Source organism: Haliotis asinina, chromosome 3 (genome assembly GCF_037392515.1).
Source record: "Haliotis asinina isolate JCU_RB_2024 chromosome 3, JCU_Hal_asi_v2, whole genome shotgun sequence".
NCBI lineage: Eukaryota > Metazoa > Mollusca > Gastropoda > Lepetellida > Haliotidae > Haliotis > Haliotis asinina.
The window spans coordinates 5,065,866-5,085,574 of NC_090282.1; the positions used below are offsets into that span (position 1 = coordinate 5,065,866).

Below are 19,709 nucleotides of genomic sequence, written 5' to 3' on the forward strand. Positions count from 1 at the left end.
TTGCAAATTAGAATTAACATTTGAACATATAATAAAATAAGAAAAGTGGCGCCATCTTCGTTACTAAATTGGTGTTGTGTATTATCAGTATCCCACATGCAGCACAGAATCTAGGCCAACGTTACCTGCAAATCTATGCCTGGACTGCCGCCTATTTGGTTGACATTCGGTAGCGAGCCACCACGGTATACTCCGAGATTTGGCGGCGTTATAGGCAAGTGTTGTTTAGGGTATGAAGGCCCTGGACCCTGGAAAGGAAACGGAATGCTGTATTAGATGAGATTTACAGTGGAATAAAAAACATACGAATCCACATCGGTCTCGAATTGCGAGGGTGCACCCCCGCCGACCGCCATAGCTGTTGAAACTAGGCCACATATTGCGGCGATACTCACCCGTGTCGCACTAGTAACCTCTTTAATAATCGCCTCAAAAGCTGCCGTCTCTTCAGCCTGTTTCTGGTTGTGTAAAGCTATCTTTTCGCTAAACTTTCGTGGGTTCGCCATAATGGCTGAAAACGACAAGCTTGTTATGATTTTGGCAATGCAGGGGGTCCTATAGCCATTGGACCAATCATTGTTCCCCGATTGATCATGTGACAGCGAGGTAGATGGCAGCACTAGCACCTGTTTATAGAGCAGGAGTGAAAGCTTGAGACATCAGTGGCGAACTGCCACCGTACGTATTTCTGCTACTGTCAATGACTGTTCAGTATTGAGGTTTGGCCACACTTTAAAAACCAGAACTCATATTCTTCGTTGCGTGAAACGGAAAGCACTACAAACGATAGCTTCACAGCATGAACACGAACTGCAGAAACAGTTAATGAGATTAACACCGATACGCACATAGCGTGTGAACGTATCGATAAGCAATTGATCATGACTCGTCAAGCATGCAGTAGCAAATACTTTGACCTCGTTACATAATGCTGCATGCGAGTGAAAACTGTGGCGTGCTGAATCGAAACGAAGATGACCAGAAAGGTCTTGAAATTAAATGATAACAGCCGCGTCTTAAGCAAGAAGTCATTTTAATTAATAGAACGAATAATGAGAACTATACTATAGTATAGTAAGGAGGAGATTTATTCAACTGAAACACACCCGCCATTAACATCTGTCACTTTCAGCCAAAAACAGATGTCGAGCTGATTTCATTGGTCAACCAATAATGAAATTAGCTGTTAAGGCATGCATGTCCTGACTTAACTGGGAAAGAAAAAAGGAAATCAAGGGCCGTAGAGACTATAGCATCTGTATGCTGCAGGAGACGCTGAGAAATCAAGGAACTCTTAAATGCTGCCGACTTGTTCACTGGATTTCTGCATCGAGCCGACCCGCTGCGCCGCTCACTGGAGCGACCCCATCTGGAGAGACAAACCTCTTCTCACTACTGCATGCCAGAACGACCGAGGAATGGCCTCACCATTTGGCGGATTTTCAAATTGAAAATTTGCCATTCGAGGATTAGGTTCCTATCTGAGATTCATTCATGCGGAAAATTAACCTGCAATCTGTATTCAGAGCAGCATTCTCTATGAAGTGCTGCTTGGCTGAATACAACGGTGCTCAATAAATTCTTCACGTAAACGCACTTGTATCAGCACTGTATGACTATACAATCTGCTCCACGCCTGGGTCTGTGGGTGTATGCATGTGCACATGAGCTCTTGCCATGCAGCGCGTAGTTTGGAACTGTCTGAATTTTTTAAAGAATGACATTGGCATACAATTGTGGTACCAGTTATGTACCTCACTGAGGCATCTACCAATGCACGATTATTACCGATGTAATCCATGAATGTACGTAAAAGACAAACCCTCGTTACAAAAGACACATAGCGCTAGGGGGTTGTTATTCATGCACGTTGTGTTTGTCAGCGAAAGTGTAGTTAGTGAACTGCTTTTGTTCAAAGACAAATGGTTCCGTTAGATTTAATATACGTTCTTATGATTGGTCTGCTGAAACGGAGCATGGATGTTACATAGTCATAACAGTATCACAGCATTGTATATTCCGTGAACCAAAATGATCTGACAAACACAGGTGAGATAAACTGTAATTGATCAAAAGTCAAACTCGATGATCAAATTCAAAGGATAATCTGACAACAGACCTCCCACAACCACCCCTCTCTCCCCCCACCCCCACCCCATCCACCATAATTCCTATACCTTCGGACAACACCGGTGCGGAATCAAGCTAGGAATGTAGTATGACACGCAAACAACTTCTGCTTGGTATACGGAAGGCGATTAAACAGTAATCCGCGTCCCATTCTCTAATTAGAGCAACGCTACAAGTCTTAAGTGGCGATATATCTACCGATATATGATACACTTATGGGATACAATTTGTCTAACAAACGTGATTTTCACGCTTAAAGGCGTACGACGTCCTTCAGCCGTCGCGTGCACATGTTCTCTTCAATCTCTTGGGTACAAAGGAATTGAATAGTGAGTCACTGCAACAATCAGATGTATATATACAATGTATAAGTAATGACGTGACTACGGACTGTTTCCTATGTATACAGCAAAACGTATTTCATGACTTTCAGTTTTGAATATACAACAGTAGATAGAATAATTATGTGTGTTTCGTGGCATTCCCCCGGTATAGCGTGCCACGCATGAACAGGCCACTTGTTCAAATGCAAACATGCCTAGATTGCTTGACAGGTCAATCCTTAAAGGAACTAAACTTTCTGTTTAGGACATTGCACACAAATCTGAGCCAGTTTACCACATAATTACAAGTCAGCACGACAAGTCTATCATCCTTAGAAGTGTGACATAACTGGTTAACTAAAATCGAAGAAACATTGGTCAGTTTTTTACACGCAAGGCGCTTACGGAGGGATGCTTGTGAGGAAGGGACCTGAAGATGCCCCCCGTCCAGGAAGGCCTACATGTGATGCCAACAACACCAGTCCAGGGAATCCGGATATTGTGATGACTGGACGTCATGGTATTAGTTCAGTGGATATTTCTCATAAATACCTTAAGTCATCACCGAAAAGCACGATTCTGATCTGTAACTGTGCATAAGAGTCTTTGCAACCTGTCGCTACGATTGGCGAAATCTGATTTGATCACTTGTAACCTGAGCTCAAACAACCAGTAAAATGGGATGCCGAGGGGTGAAACCAGGGCGGTATCTTCCCATTATGACTACTCCCATTATGACTACTAATTAAAATACACATATAATGGACCACCTCTGCACTTAATAATGTACTGTACCCGTATAGCTGATTATTTCCAATTTGGAGATCACTCCTCTACAACCCAAACTAAGGTACTTTGAAAATTTATAATACAGATTGATTGTTTTGAAAGTACCCAAACTATGATAATCCTTCTACTCTGATCAAAGACATAGATACTCACACTTCATCCATACTTTCATTTTTTTTTTAAAACCGGACATATTTGGAGATCACTCCTGTACAGCCCAAGCTAAGGTAATCCCTCTACTGTGATTAAAAAATAAAACGTTTTAACTACCATATTTATCAACAAGCATATAAGACCCAGTTACACGTATTTTGGTTTAGCTATGGCTGGTGTTCAGAGAGCTGAGTTTGTTATATCAGAGAGGAGCCCGACAAGTGTTGCATGCTGGATTTCGGTACAAGTTGAACAAGTCTGGAAATGTGTCTGACTACTGGAAATTTGTTGTTCCTAGGTGTTATAGCAATTTGTCAACAACTTGAGAGTTCATCAGAGCAGTTACTGGCGAGCACAATCACGGGCCCGACAATCCAACCACAATTAGACTCATGAGCACACTGTGAAAAAGAGCCAGAGATGAGTCAACACTAATGCCCCAAATGTACAACGAAGGGCTCCGCCAGCTGCCTGTTGATGCTGCTGCTGTTGCACAACCTCTGTCCAGTGTAAACTAAGCATTGTATAGACACAAAAGAAAGACAACTCCTGCCTGGACATCGTAGAGATGTCAACCTTGACGGAAGATGGACTACTACATCTGATGGTCGTCGTTTTCTCGCTGTTGAAGACGGAGATGGTGACAAACTGCTGGTGTTTTCTACAGAAGAAGCACTCTCCACGTTACAGCAGGCTGATGTCCTCTTTATGGATGGAACCTCCTATTCGTGTCCAAGACTTTGGCCTCAGTTGTACGTGATTCACTCTCTCACTGGCAATACTATGATTCCCTTAGCTTTCTGTCTCATGCCTGATCGTCAACGTGCTGCCTGCTGTAGACTTTTTCATGCGCTGAAGGTTGCTGTTCAACAAACAACTGGAAGACCTCTTCTACCTCTGACTATCCAGGTAGACTTTGAGTATCCTGTTCATAAGGCTATCTCTGAATTCCCGAACACATGGGAAATGTTAGAGGGTGTTACTTTCATTACACGCAGTGCTTGTGGCGCAAAATTCAGGACCTAGGGCTTGTGACAATGTACAAAGAGAATGATGACTTATCTGAGCTGTTTAGATCTGCGGTAGCCCTTCCCTTTTTACCGCCTGAACTTGTCCAAGACACCTGGCTTGAGGCCATGAACCAAGCACCAGACATCCGGGGATGTGAAGCATTCAAGGACTACCTTGTGAGTGTCTGTGTTGACGACGATGCACGTTTTCCCATTCCTCTGTGGAACCATTCCGAAACAGATGGTCCACGGACAAATAATCACTTCGAGGGTTTTCACCACTCGCTCAACCAGAGCATCAGACACAGTCACCCTAACATTTTTTAAATCATCGAGGCGATCAAGAGAATCGAGGCCACGAACAGAAGAAGAATTGCCCAGCTGGAATATGGAGCACCTGCACCACCAAGGAACAGAATGTACAGAGATTTAGATGCTCGCATCCGTCGTTTGCAGGATCAGCTCCAGAGACAACAGAAGTCGCCCATTCAATTTGTTCGGGCAGCAGGCTATGTTGCAAAACAGTTTTTGTCAATACAAACTGTAAACTGAAAAAGAAGAAATGTTGACGCCAGAAGTTTCATTGAGATGTCAATTATTATTCTTAATTCACTTACTATAAGGTGTACATCATGTATAGCTACATATATATCTAAATATAATTATCTATGTAATTAGCTGAATAAATGTTTATGAACCCGGTACAGCTATAGCTGTTTATGGTGCTGTTGGAACGTATGTGTAAGAGTATGTTGATGAGAAACTTGGAGTTGTCACAGTGGGAAGATATCGATGGAACAGTCTACCATTGATGGAGGGGAGAGAGCTAGCAATGAAAAACCACTGGACTAGAACAAGTTGCATATTGGACGGGTAGTCAAACTGGGAGTAGTCATAATGGGAATGAACCCATGAAGGCTATAGGGCTGGGACGGGTCCAAATTTTCCTCCCGGGTATCACACCCCACATTACTCTACCCTGCCCGGATACGCGATATGTTAGTTCTTGACTTTGTAAGAAATGGCAATATATTCTTCAGCCCAGAGACTAATTTCATTTGTTTTTCGATATCTCAATCATGTATTATGTTCAAAGCAGCTGACTGTAAGTAATGCCTATGTCTTCAAAGACAATGAAACCCTTTTGTCATGAAAGAATGAAATATTACTTTATTTAATCTATTAGTTAGATAATCATGACAGGTCCGGGTATTGAGACGGATACTCGGGTCCAACTCATTACCCACCCGCCCGGGGTATCCGGATTACCCGTCCCAGCCTAGCAAACTATCTTTCCAATGATCAGACACTGCACATAACAAGTCGAGGTGTACCTCACAGGCATAACGGGATGGCGGTGTCGTTGGAACGGTGTCATGCCGAGAAAGCCACATTTTAAAAATTGCTATTACCGGGAAAGCCACATTTCCAATTACATGGCTGTAGCCTGGAAAGCCACATTTCCAACATGTTAATTAATTAATGGATTTCTGCAACTGGTAAAAACTGTCCCTATGTATCAGAAATGAATAATCTTTCCTCCTCACAAGCACGGTGTTGTGTCTGAGTACACTGCACGGATCACAACTGAGAGTGCTATGCTACACGCCATTGAGATTATGGATCACTCTAACGATGCCCTTCCTTTTTGAGTTTGAAGTTCACTCCTTCAAAGCGAGACTGATAGAGAGAGCTAGGAATGCAAAACCCCCCATACCTTCTGAAGCAGATACCACCTCTGAAGTCCCTTACTATAGTCTGGTTCATAATTATTGAGAATTTTTCTTCTTACTTTGAGCTATCCTAACACCTCAACTGATTCACTGATACTTAAAACTAAGTAATGGTATAAGGGAGGTAACTCATCTTGGCCTACTGAGTATAGTACAATTAGAGTTACCTCCCCTGAATTTGTAGCAGACGTCATTTTCCTCAGCACTGTCAACAATGTCTGCTGAAGATAAAAGAAGGTTGATTTTTGAGTTGTGTAATCAAGGAATTGATGATGTAAATACATTGGCAGAGAGAACAGGAACTCCTGTTTCTACTGTGTATAGGATTAGGAAGAATTTTAAAGAGGGAAAGAATTTTGGGCACCAGAAAGGAGCAGGGAGACCCAGAAAAATGGACTTCTCAGATCGCGCTCGGCTGGGAATTTTAGCGTCTAAATAGCAAAGGGCAAGCATCTCCAACATCAGGTATGAAATGATAGAAAGGGGATCAACAGTTGTATCAAAATCTACAGTTAGAAGAAATGTGATTGATCTTGGATGGGAGAAAAAGACTGGAATTCCTTCTCCTCTCATGAAACAAGAACATAAAGACAGGCGTGTTGAGTGGTGTTTGGCACATGAAAACTTTGACTGGGAAAATGTGATTTTTACTGATGAAAGCTCAATATGGGTATATCCCAATAATGTGAAAATATGGACAAAGTCTGCGTCAGCACCGTTGTATCGACGACCAAAATACAGCCCAAAGTTTCATGTATGGGGAGGGATATCCTTATTAGGAACGACCCCGCTGTGTGTGTTTGAGGGAAATCTGACAAGTCAACGCTACACTAACATATTAGATAATTTTCTCCTTCCAAGTGCACATGTGTTTTATGGAAATGACTGGATTTTGCAGCAAGATAATGATCCTAAACACACCGCAAAACATGCCAAGCAGTGGTTTCAGGAGAAAAATGTGACTGCATTACCATTTCCTGCATATAGTCCTGACTTAAATCCCATTGAGAACATTTCGGGGATGATGAAGGAATGTGTGAATCGAAAGGGGTTGACAAAAATTGAAGACATGAAGAGAGAAGTGGTACGATACTGGGATAGCATAACTCACGAGACACTAACCTCTCTGATAGGAAGTATGCCTACCCGTCTTAGACTGTGCCGTGAAGCTCAAGGAGACTTGATAAAATATTAAATTGTTACCTACACAACATGAAAAGGTCAGTTTACTTTCACAAAACATTCAATTTTATCTGATTTGTTCTCGTTTAATAATATGAAATGCTTTAGCTATTCTCAATAATTTTGAACCATACTGTACCATGCTCTGACTCTCCTGTCGGTCCCAAAATCACTGCATTCATGGATTATGTAACAACCAGCTGGGTACAGGGCCAGACGTTCACGTCAGATATGTGGAATTACTTTGAAAACCTGGACCACCGTACAAACAATAATCTCGAAGGGTGGCACACCAAGGTAAAGGGACTTGCTCTGAAGAGCCACCCTAACATTTTCGTGATAGTGGCGATATTTCAGCGCGAGCAGTCTCTCACTGAGGTTGCTGTCCTGAGACTTTCTAACCAGTGGTCAGCGCCGCTACGAAGAAAAATATACAGGAGAACGATTGACGCTCGCATTGCATCATTGAAAAGTGAACTTTTGAGCCAACAACTGAATGAGATGCAGTATGCGGACCATGTGGTGATCTCCCTCACCTACAGTAGTGGAATAAACGAGAATGTTGTCTGAATGTAAACAAGAATGGGCTTCTCTGTCAATAAACTTAGGTAGTGTCACCAAGTGTAGTTCTTAGTTCATTATCGTCATTATTATTTGTTTTACAAATGAATACTTATTATTGTCTAGTATATTATTGTGTGTTAATCATAGAAACAAAACTTTGTTGTAATCTGAATACAATTATGAGGAAACATGTCTTATTTTGTTAAATACGGTAACGGGTTTGAATCATTAAGCGTGTTTTGATGGCATAGCCGGGAGAGCCACATTCCATGTTCGCGCAACCGTAACTATTGCCGGGAGAGCCACATCAATTTTGGATATTTGTTTTGGAAATGTGGCTTTCCCGGCCTGTAACCGTTTGAACATGGGTATGGGTGTGCTCTTCTGTCAGGACAATGCGCCGGTGAGCAGACCATGCAGTAATTCCCATAACTACGATAACTTTCAACCCTGCAGCACACAAGTTACTCTCCTTTCTGTTGGGCTTCTGGCTGTTCTCCAAAGTCAAAAACTTCTTTTTATAAAGTTTCAAAATGCATACAAGTAGGATTATTAAGTAATTAGGATTATGAGACCAAATATAAAGACGTATATTGACACGTGTCTGCACGCTGGTGTGTGAACGTTTACAAACCAAGTAAATTTAGCAAGTGAAGAAATTTATCGCGCAGTATTTTCACTTTGACACCGACCTCGCTTAGGTTATGTTATGTTATGTTATGTTATGTTATGTTATGTTATGTGTCATGCAAACTCCTTTTGGTCATGATTCAAATACATATGTAACTACTAGCAGAAAGTGGTTTTGGTTTTCTAAACAAACAAACCATAATCTCATTAATGGACTTTAGTCCGTGACTTCACAATTTTAAAAAATGGCGGCGCCCTGCCTGAGGATGAATGCTCTTTAAGTGTGTTTTCACCGACTTACAAAATCGAAAGTGAAATAAGTATTTTATTGATGAACAATAGGATTTTGCATGACATTGCATATAACATAACAAGTTTACACTTGGAAGTGAGGTGGAGGTCGATATAATATTACTTACGATAATATTGTCACTTCGACCACAACCTCGCTTCCGAGGAAGAAAGCATTATATTCATGCAAAATCCTTTTGTTCAGCAATGTGTAGTAAGTAGTCTTGATTTTATAAACCTGATGAAACTTTAACTCCATTTTCTATCCTGGAAGCGTGGTAGGGGGCGTCTTCAGTGACGTCTAAAGACTATGTATGTGGGAGGTGATTATGTTGAAAAATAAATCATGTTGTCACCGGTTGGTATCCTTGTCACATCTACGTTACCAGGAGCGGTGGGGTAGCCTAGGGGTTAAAGCGTCCACTATTCACGCCGAAAACACAGGTTCGATTCCCCTCATGGGTACGATGTGCGAGGCCCATTTCTGGTGTCTCCCGTCGCTATATTGCTGGAAGAGTTGTAAATACCACGCCCTCCGCCACTGACCGTATTTAAAACTACATGCGCCCATGCTTGAGGTGTGAAGAAAACGTAGGGTGTTCAGCCATCGTACAGATGTAAACGTAGAAAATTACACCGAACAAAAGCCATTACAAATGTGGCACAGAAGTTAAGAGAGAGTATTACATACCAAACAAGGTGTGCATTTTTACCATATAAGGTGATAGAGTGACTTGTAAAAAGAAAATCCACTGTAACTTCCATTTTTCAAGTTCCAGAACAAACAAATTAGGGTAAACTTGGATGCTACAGAAAGCAAACTCACCGTTAGCTTCAATTGTGTATTTTGCCCGAGAAACTGCTCTTCACAAGACATGCCTAAAGTCGACAAGAGTATTGTCCCCTGTATCAGAGGCTACCCACGTGCAGCAGCGTAATTATCTTTATTCATTACGATTTCCTTTACTCATAACGACACAAGCAAATGAATATAGACAGCCCTACAAACTTAGAAGAAATACTCTCTGTTACTTTATATAGGAAATACATAAGTGTGTGAGTCGTGTTCATCACTGGATTATCTGGTGCAGGCTCGATTGTTTACAGACTACCTGGGAAAATAGAAGACCAACAATCAATCCTTTTCAAAACCAGGGAGGTTATCCCTGTTTAAACATACCATACACAAACATAATGTACTGAGTTACAGCTATAGTCGAAAGCTTATTTCAATTCCACAAAATTACAAATTTCCTACTGGATATTATTAGTATTCGTATATTTAGCAGAGGGAGGTATATTTACACGACAAAGCATTTGATCAGTTGAAAGGCTTATTTTGGTATTTATTTCTCGGTATGCTGCGGTCATTCAGCAACTGGCAGAAGCAATCCGAAGTGCTTGAAGGCTACACGCATGTTGTCGTCAACGAGATTATCCGAAGGCAAAACGGAAACTGGCGATTGTGTGTTTGAAAACGAGGCTACGGTCTGAAACTGGAAGAAGCCATGGCTGATTTCGACCACGAAGGATATTCTGAGAGAGATCAGGATGTTAAACCTGATCGCCAAAGGTAAGTTGAGGGCAGAAAATACTACTGATAAATCGGAGGCTTAATTTTGCTCATTACATGTATCTGCTGCGCTATCCATACAGTTTTACATGCACGAAAATTGGAGCACTCCACGCTGGCTAAACCGACTTGACGACGCCGGTCTAACAAAGGACATTTCTTCTGTTTTTATTGTTTGGTTGCCGCAGAGGTAATATATGAATTTATTTTTGTTAGTTAGTAAGCAGGAACCAGGTGTAGGTGCACATGGTGAATTTCACCGAATCGGTTCTATTGTTCATACCATCGTGCAACGAAAACATTTGTTAAAAGCATTCTTCTGCAGAAATTCCGACATTATTTGTGCTGTCAAGTTGTCAAAGTTAATGCTACGGAAAGATTTCCACCCGTAACCCCCGGTTTATTTCATCATTCTATAATTCAGAACAAGGAAAGAGTTCCTTTCGTCCCCCAATCATGCCAATATTCTCTCTTCGGAAAGACTTCCGCCTATATCCCCTCTTAAATTTCGTTCCAGTGACCTGAACATGACCTGAATATATATCCCTCATGTGAAAAGGATGAGCTTCTACTTGTTAATTGTATCTGAACATACTGAAAGACATGTTCTACTTCTAAAAATGCCACTCTAGGAAACTTTTTCTCATTGTTAAAATCAGGGAGACTAAAGATTGAGAGGAAACTCCTCGAAAAGCCCTTGAACATATGTCGTGGGTCGTTATGTAACCAGTGTAGCCAAAATGACAGCAGCTTAGCTTTTAAGATTGAGTCCCGGTTTATTTTCAACAGCTGATTAAATTTGCCGAGTGTTGTAACAACTGAAAACCTACATGTAGAAGATAAGTTAATTATGTTGTGACTTCAATTTAAGTTAGATAATTGTTATAAGTGTCAGTATTAGAACAGTAGATTTGTAGTAAAGTTTCAAGTTGGTATGTTACAGCTCCCTCCATTCTTCATTCTTGATTCACCGCAAAGATAGGCAAAATTGTGTTGATAAAAACTTCTTTCACACTTTCGTTTAATTTTTAGAAGGGAAACATACCTTTAGTTGAAAGGTATTTTGCAAGTAATAGTGATAGTTTTAAAATTATGACTTAGAAAAATGATTATGGTGTATTTGAGGTGTGTGAAAAATATGACATATCGCCGATCTGTACTGATCCACCATTGATCATGTTGATGCTTGTGATGCAGTGTTCATGAATAGATTTGCCAACGGTCAGACAGAAGTTCGCAACCTGCTGGTCCCAGTGTCTGACTGAATATATCACAATAACTTTGTCTGAAGTTGTTATTTGTGGCATGCCACACTTGTTCACTGTTTATAAATTTATGTTTATAATGTTTGTCATTATGTAATGCTAATAATTTCAATGCCAATAATGAGAAATGTTAAATCGGAAAAATGTGTGTTTAATTTTATTCTGTGGGTCCTGTGAATTTTCAGTGGGTCAGACAGACATCTGAGGCTTACAGGACCCAATGTCCTGTTACTATGAAACACCATTCGTTAACACTGGTGATGCTTGAGGGTTACAGTTCTATAACTTCTTTCTTTCTTGTTGTCTTATTATTTGACAAAACTGGAAAGGGGTTTACAACGCTTTTTGATAGTTTTAAACTTTCTGTTTTTGAGGGGTATGTGACAGTGTCAGTTAACATTTTGTTAATGACCATGCCATTCCCCACATACAATAAGATATCTGAATTAATTATTAATATGGAAAAAAAGGTCTCAAAGTAGGTTTTTTAAATAAATGACAGCTGATGTTGGCACATGTGTTCTAGCGATACATTTGCGTTCTTAAACATGTTTTGGGAGGGATGACCGCGTGGTGTATCATTCATTCATTCATTCAATCATTCATTCATTCATTCATTCATTCATTCATTCATTCATTCATTCATTCATTCATTCATTCATTCATTTTCTTTCTTTCATTCATTCACACATAATTCTTACTTTTAATTCATACTATAATTCATTCATTCATTGTAAAATTCCGACTGATACAATAAACTGGTTGAAGTTCTGTTAAACACAGCTCACGTTGTGCAGGGAATGAGCCAAGTCACTGTGTGTTGGAGAATGACGAGGCACATGTTAATCAGTACAAATGGTAAAGAAAGCAAAAGAGTGACCTATCCCTTTTTTGGATTATCCCAGTTAAAATTAAGGGGATACAGACGGAAGTCTTACCAAGTGGGGGTGGAACAGATGGAACTGTTAGTGTTACCCCCACATCTTTCAGTAAGTGTCCACAAGATGTTGCAAGGACCTAATACTTCATGTAAATAAAGTGACTTTCAGAAGTGTCTGTTACAAACAGTTGACAAAGTTTTCAAAACTCATTAGAGGGAGTTTATATTAACAATAAAATTATGACCTTATTAAGCCTAGAGGCTTAGTAATTCAGAGATTACACACACTAAGTACACATCCTGGAAATGAAAAATTAGGTCCATATTATTCTTGATGGTAAACAAGAATGCTAAGTTCACCCCAGTCAGTATGTTTTCTGTGTTATTGTATGTTGCAACCAGAAGAATCTTGAACGAATAAAATATTTTCAAAGTTAACATGAACTGAACACTCAGCTGTGCTGGTTTGCTTCACAAGCATTCTCAGAAGTAAGAGAGCCTTTTTCACTCTTGTTGATATGACCTGTTTGTGGAGTCCAGTGAATCATTCATCAAATCCCCCTGATTGCACTTGGAACCAATCAGGAATTAATCAGAATTTCCCTCATCAGCATCAAGGGCAATTTTAAGCTGCCTTTCATTTATTATTGCAATGAAGAGCCAGGCGTGGTAATCATGTTATCTCAACTATTGATCTTCTAAGTATTTTAAGAAAAGTAGTGCACTAAGGGTGTGTGTATGTTCATATTTCAGTAAGTGTTGCATAGAAGAATTCAAATACTTGTTCCCAGCATGAATCTGAGCTGGACTAAAGAGTTTTCTAGTACACCACAATGGGTACTACCCTAAACAGGAACAAGTTTGTCAAGTTAGCTGCCTCTGACATTTTGACTTTGGGTGCATGCACAGTGACCGATAACTTCAAAGTGCCAAGGGGTTTCTCCAAATTACATAACATTAATTCTTTGCAATAGAGAACAAACCTATATCCAACCTCATTCCCTAAACATGCTAAAGGATCCATACCTAGTGATTGTAAATTATAAAAAGGTGTTTGATCGGAAAGGGGTTCCAAGGGTAGAGTTTGAGATAATGTACTGTAACGTTATGAATGGAGGGACAGTAGGTACTTGTGCCTCGGTTGTCTGTGCCAGTCGGCATTGCAGTTTGCTGCACATAGTAAATTGCATTTTTAACTGATTTCTTTGAGATAATCTTTTACCTCAGATCTTTCTTCATATATTCATGTAAATACCATTTTCAGGTATACCTGTACATTTTCATTATTTGTTTTCTGATTCAGGTTTTTAACTGTATTGTTGATGTCAGTGGTCCGAAACATCACCATCATCACATAATTAAAGGTAAATAAAGTATGCTACTCTTATATTCAAAGAATGATAATTCATCTGTTGCATTCTTCCCAATTCCAGTCTGCGACGGTCTAGGTCAAGGTCACCAGTAAGACGGTCCCGGTCCCGTTCACCAAGACGAGACCGTGATAGGGACCGTGAAAGGCGCCGTCCGGTCAACCTTATCTCAAAGAGAGTCATCATTAGTAATATTCCGTATGAGATGAAATGGCAGGATATCAAGGACTTGTTCAGAAAAGAAGGTCAGTGTCAGGAATTACAGTGTAACATGAATATTTATCTCAAGTGATCAACGAGTTACAGTCAAGTAAATTCTTCATTTCATTTAATATTTGATATTGAAATTCAGTCAACCATTTGTATGCTCAGAAGAGTGTTTCTCCTAAAATCTAGATATAGATTCATTAAGACTCAATAAAAGTTCTTACCACTAATACCAGCTTAGCTCATGGCAGAATCTTTTATTAGTCATTGTCTGTCTACCAGTAACACTGGAATAAATTCTTTTCAGTTGGAGAGGTTGCATATGTAGAACTTTTTGAGTTACCTGATGGAAGACCCAAAGGAGTGGGGTAAGTGTTCTTGTGGTGTTTGGATATTATCATGCAGTTATTATTTCCGATCACCACCCTTTCGAGTTGATCTAGATAGCAGTGACTCTTCACTATCATTTATTCTGATGTATTCTGTTCAAGGAAAGTGATGTATGTGAAAGCATAGAAGCATAGAAGTCTTCGCTTATTTTATATTTATGATCCCCTTATTCAGTCACTGTAAGAGCATGCATGAAGGACTCTCACTTTATAACAGTGAAATAATGTTTCAAATTAACAAATGATCTTGACTGTGTAGCTGTAAAGAAGTGAAAGGTGCAGAATGGTTGGCTGTTATGGTCGTTAGATGAATTAGTAGCATTCATTTTATGTTAAACTAACATTGGTAACATTCTGTTTTCCAGTGTAGTTGAATTCAAAGACAAGGAAATAGCTAGGAAAGCTATTGAAACCATGCACAAATACAAGCTGAAGGACAGATTTATGGTTGTGCGTGAGGTTTGTATTCTGTGTCACAAATTTCTCCTTTATAGTTTCATACACACTAGTTTGTCCATTTTACATATGATCATTTTGCAGTTCCATAAAACTATAACTGTGGGTTTGTGATTGATACTGCCAATCAAATTTATTTTTTACGGCAAGTGTTAATGACCAATTTTCCTGTCCTTAGTCTGTATTTACCTATGCACATTTTCAGCAAGTTTTGGGGGCAGTTGAGTAGGCTAGTAGTTAAAGCGGTTTCTCACCACATTTAAGACTCGGCTTCTATCCCCCACATTGGTACTATGCAGAGCCTATTTCTGGTGTTTTCTGAACCATAATTCAAGACTGTTTCTGGACAGTTATTGTTTGCCGGAGTGATTAATTTTAAAGATATATGTCAAAGATTCATGTTTACTTTATTTTTCAGGAACGTGAAAGTGACATGAGGATGCAAGGAGGCATGGGTGGTGGTGGAGGAATGGGTGGTGGAGGAGGCATGGGAGGGAGAATAGGAGGAGGAATGGGTATGGGCGGGGGTGGTGGTGGTGGTGGGGGAGGTGGCATGGGAATGGGAGGAGGAATGGGTGGGGGGATGATGGGAAACATGGGAGGTGGCAGCATGATGCCTCATGGAATAGACAACCAGACTCTTCAACAATTAGGAATTGAGGGTCCCGTCACCAACACAGTCTTTGTTGCCAATGTAAGTGGACAGGTGTTAGATTACTTAGAAATTTGTCAATACATATTTTCACCTAGAAATGGATGCCTCAGGGAACAGAATACATGAAATGAATGAAGCATAGACTTGCATATTAATACCCAATTTTTCTGAGGTGACCTTTTGTTGTGTTATTGTAAATGTTATATCATTAGGTTGATTTATTTAGAAATAGAGAAGAATTGGTGTATATAGTGTAAATTTTCATGTCTAACCAGACTAATTACTGTATATTTTGGTAGCTTGACTACAAGGTGACCTGGAGGAAGTTAAAGGATGTGTTCAAACTCGCTGGTAATGTGCTGAAAGCTGAAATAAAAACTGACAAAGAGGGCAAGAGCCGTGGCATGGGGACTGTGGAGTTTGAGATGCCCCTTGAAGCTGTACAGGCAATTTGTATCCTTCACATTGGAATATTGTTTTTGTCAGTATGAAAAGCTGACTTTTCTCTTGGATGGATAACATGCTGGTATTGATGTCAGTATCAGGGGCAACCTGGGACTCTTGATGTTACTATTTCAATGAAAGTGCTGTCATGGAAAATTTGGTCCCTGGAAGATAGAAGGAGGCTTGGTTGTACTGTCATAAGACATGGATGTTATGACAAAGTCACATACTGCTCTTGTGTTTTGAGGATAGTGACAATTATTTTACAGCTACTTCAACATGTACTGTTATTTTTTCTTTCACCTCAGTATGTTTTTCATTGTAGTGGGTTTTTGGTAAATGTGCTCATAGAGAATTGAATTGGTATTGATGAAAATGTGGACAGCTTCTGCATGACTTTTATCAGATTATCTTTGTGCACTATCAAAACTTAATATTGTTAAATTCAGTTATGTTTTAGCATTAAAATGGATGATTTTAAGTTTATTTTTTCCCTTAACAATGTGAGCTATGTTTAATGGTCAAACATTGTATGAACGCAACATGGTGGTACGGATGGATAAAGCAAAAGAAGATCAGCCTCCACCAATGCCAAAACTTCCACGTAAGTTCCTGCCATTCAGATCTAGCATCATTGTAAATTCTTTATTAGTTTATGTGAATCTTCTTGAATAAATGGACAGACAGGCTTATTTTCATCCCCTGCCTCAAAGTAATGTCTGTAGGTTTGATGTCCCTCTGTTCGTCTGTCTGAGATGATGGGGGGCAGATTTGTATTTTCAGGACACCAATGCTTTGATGGTGATGGAAAATGGCAACTGTGTTTGTTTCAGTGTTATGGTCCTTGTCAGGCATTTCTTGATTTATTGCACTGTATCACCAAAGAAGACAGTTTTTCTCAGAATGTGGTGTGTGTTTTCAGTACATGAATATCACGGTGGAGTTGAAAGGAACCATGTGGCATGGGATATTGATGACCATGTCTTCTTGTTTCTTGTGTAAACATTTAACATTTTGAGAACATTTAGATAAATGTATAAGAGTGATCAAAACATGATGTGAAATATCTGATGGTGAACAAAGCAATTGGTTTCAATGATTACATGAGTTCCTGACATTCAAATCAGGCATCATTTTAAATTCTTTATTGCATCATTGCCTTTTATTCTTCCCTGTGTAAACATGTAGAATTTTTTAGAATATTTGAATGAATGTGTGGGAATATGAATTACCTGATTTTAATAAAGCAATTTGTTCAGTTGGAAACTATTTTCTGTTGCAGCTGGTTTGAAGTCAATCGGTATGGGTCTTGGAGCTGGTGGAATGCCATTGCATAATAATCAACAGATGTCCAGTAAGTCTCTTTTAGACGTGATGTTTTGTTGTACGTTTAATATTTGGTGATATATGTTGCACAAAATAATGGTCCCTGACATTTTCTTTGTAGGTCATTTTCATGAGAAACTTTTGTAATATCAGTCCTTATAATGAAGTATGACTCATCAATGCCCACTGTTAAATGTCATAAGAGATTCGTAATGTCAGTGAGCATCCTTGTTCATCATCATGCTTGCTGTGTTTCAGACATGGGAGGAATGGGCAACATGGGAGGTGGCATGGGGATGGGAGGTGGCATGGGGATGGGAGGTGGTATGGGTAGTGGTATGACAGGAGGAATGGGTGGTGGGATGGGCACAGGTATGGGGGCTCAGTCTCTGGGAGGTGGCAATATGGGAGGTGGTATGGGTGGTGGAGGTATGGGCAACATGGGGACAAGCATGGGTGGTCTTGGTAACATGGGTTCCATGGGAGGTCTTGACATGAACAGTGGGATGGGAGGTATGGGGGGCAATATGGGAACAATGTCAGGAGGTAGCATGGGAATGGGAACAGGTATGGGGAACACAATGGGAACAGGATCCATGGGAATGGGCACTGGCATGGGCAACTTTGGCATGGGATCAGGCATGTCGGATAATTTTAGCGGAATGGGGAACAATAAAATGGGATCTTCAAGTGGAATGGGTGACTCGTTCAACAGTTCAATGGGTATGACTGGATCAATGTCTAACATGAGCGGAATGTCGGGCAGCAACATGATGGGTGGGAGCAGCATGGGTGGCAACTGGGGCTCCAACTCTTCCAACATGGGAGGTAGCAGTATGGGATCAGGATACAGTGACCGAGGGGACAAGTCCCGCTCAACTAGACCAGATGCCTGCACAGTCATCGTAAAGAATGTGAGTATATGGACATTGTCTTGCATATTCTCCTTCCCAAAACTTATGGGCTTTGGAGACTCACACACATGAACAGAAGAGGAAGACAACTGCATACAGCTGAAGTTCAGTGTCCCTAACTTATGCTGAATAGATAACCTTTGATTTATTTATTTCAGCTTCCATACTCATTTTCATGGCAAGCTCTGAGACAGAAGTTCAAGGGCATAGGTAAGAAACTTTCTTTTGTAATTGTTATTGATGTTATTAAAGTTACCATGATCATTAATATAATTCAGGTGGTTTTGTTTGTAACTGATAATGCTGCTCTGTCGTAGACGTTTCTGAAGAAATAAGTTGATTTCTTTCTAGGAGATGTGAAGTTTGCAGAGATTGAGAAGGAAAATGGTCGATCAACTGGAGTGGGTCTTGTTCGGTTTGGCAATGCAGATGATGCACAGAGAGCTATCTGTATCCTTTGGTATTTATTTGAGTCAGTCTGCTTTGCATGAAGAAATCATCTTGCATTTTGTTAAGTAGGTTTTGAACATAAATGTGGCCAGTGGCCAGCAAGTTACAAACACTAAGATCACTTAGGTTTACAGTTTGATAATATTTTGCTCAGTTAATACCACAGTGCCAAATGAGCACACAGATGTTGGATGGGGGGTTAAGACGTCTGACGTGAATAATTATGTGTCCATTTTTGTAGATTTTCCTCATCCAGGTGCGATGTAGAAATGTGGTCAACTGAAGTTCTAGTAGCCTTTATTCTGTTGTAACTTGTAGCAGTCATATAACACTTTGTAGAGCTATATGCCTTGTTTAGGACTTTTCAGTTTACAAACCAGGTAAGTGTATTATGAAAGTAACTGTTGCTAATCCTTGACGCTCTTCACAGCAACCATGAATCGAGCTGACTGTGACGGCCGTGAGATCTCTGTGCGTCTCTACCAGGGCTGATATGTGAACCCAAATCACATGTACGTACCCCATGGGTCATGTGACATCAACATTGATATAACAGTTCAGCAGGATATTGTTGCAGATTTTTTCTTTTGGGCTCGATTTCACAAACGTTCACGAGAGACATTGGTCATTTTTTTTTAAAGCAAAATATTGTTATAAATTTTGAGGAGATATTACGACTTCAGTGTATTCATATTGTACTTACTGTACTCATTCTGTATGTAGTTCTTCAGTCATGTCTCATTGTTAGTTATGTATCGTGAATGTGATGATCTGGATCAAGGTTTGATACTAATTTCAGTGACTCTATATTTTCATACATCTTATGTTTTTATTATGTCATTAGTAATTACATCAGTGGTTTTTATGAAACAATGTATTGTCATTAGGGATTAATAAATAATTTGAAAGGATTAGTGAATTCAACTTTTATTGTGGAAGTCGCTTCCATTGCATGGTTATCGGCATGGGGTTTAA

At 39.9% G+C, this 19,709-nt stretch overlaps 3 protein-coding genes across 7 annotated transcripts in view; 1 reads left to right on the plus strand and 2 right to left on the minus strand.

Moving 5' to 3' along the window:
• Window positions 1-721, minus strand: part of LOC137277343 (CREB-regulated transcription coactivator 1-like) — a 54,205-nt gene extending 53,484 nt beyond the window's left edge. For 3 of the 5 annotated variants that reach the window (XM_067809033.1, XM_067809036.1, XM_067809034.1), the window contains exons 1-2: window positions 396-591; window positions 126-248 (exon numbers count right to left, since the gene is read on the minus strand). In XM_067809033.1, coding sequence (XP_067665134.1) covers window positions 126-248; window positions 396-506 — 234 coding nt within the window. In that variant the 5' untranslated portion in view covers window positions 507-591. Of the gene's footprint in view, window positions 1-125; window positions 249-395 lie in introns of all 5 variants that reach the window. The other 2 variants (XM_067809037.1, XM_067809038.1) reach the window with 2 other exon arrangements.
• The window catches only part of LOC137277340 (junction-mediating and -regulatory protein-like), a 315,191-nt gene that overhangs the window by 224,336 nt on the left and 71,146 nt on the right, over window positions 1-19,709 (minus strand). The window lies entirely within an intron of this gene.
• Window positions 10,273-19,645, plus strand: LOC137277345 (myelin expression factor 2-like). Its single transcript, XM_067809040.1, has 12 exons — window positions 10,273-10,378; window positions 13,957-14,138; window positions 14,408-14,468; window positions 14,855-14,948; window positions 15,364-15,639; window positions 15,900-16,053; window positions 16,553-16,648; window positions 17,327-17,398; window positions 17,629-18,284; window positions 18,443-18,494; window positions 18,636-18,734; window positions 19,165-19,645. Exons 1-12 carry the CDS (start codon window positions 10,314-10,316, stop codon window positions 19,224-19,226), a joined length of 1,869 nt encoding a protein of 622 aa, XP_067665141.1. The 5' UTR covers window positions 10,273-10,313; the 3' UTR covers window positions 19,227-19,645.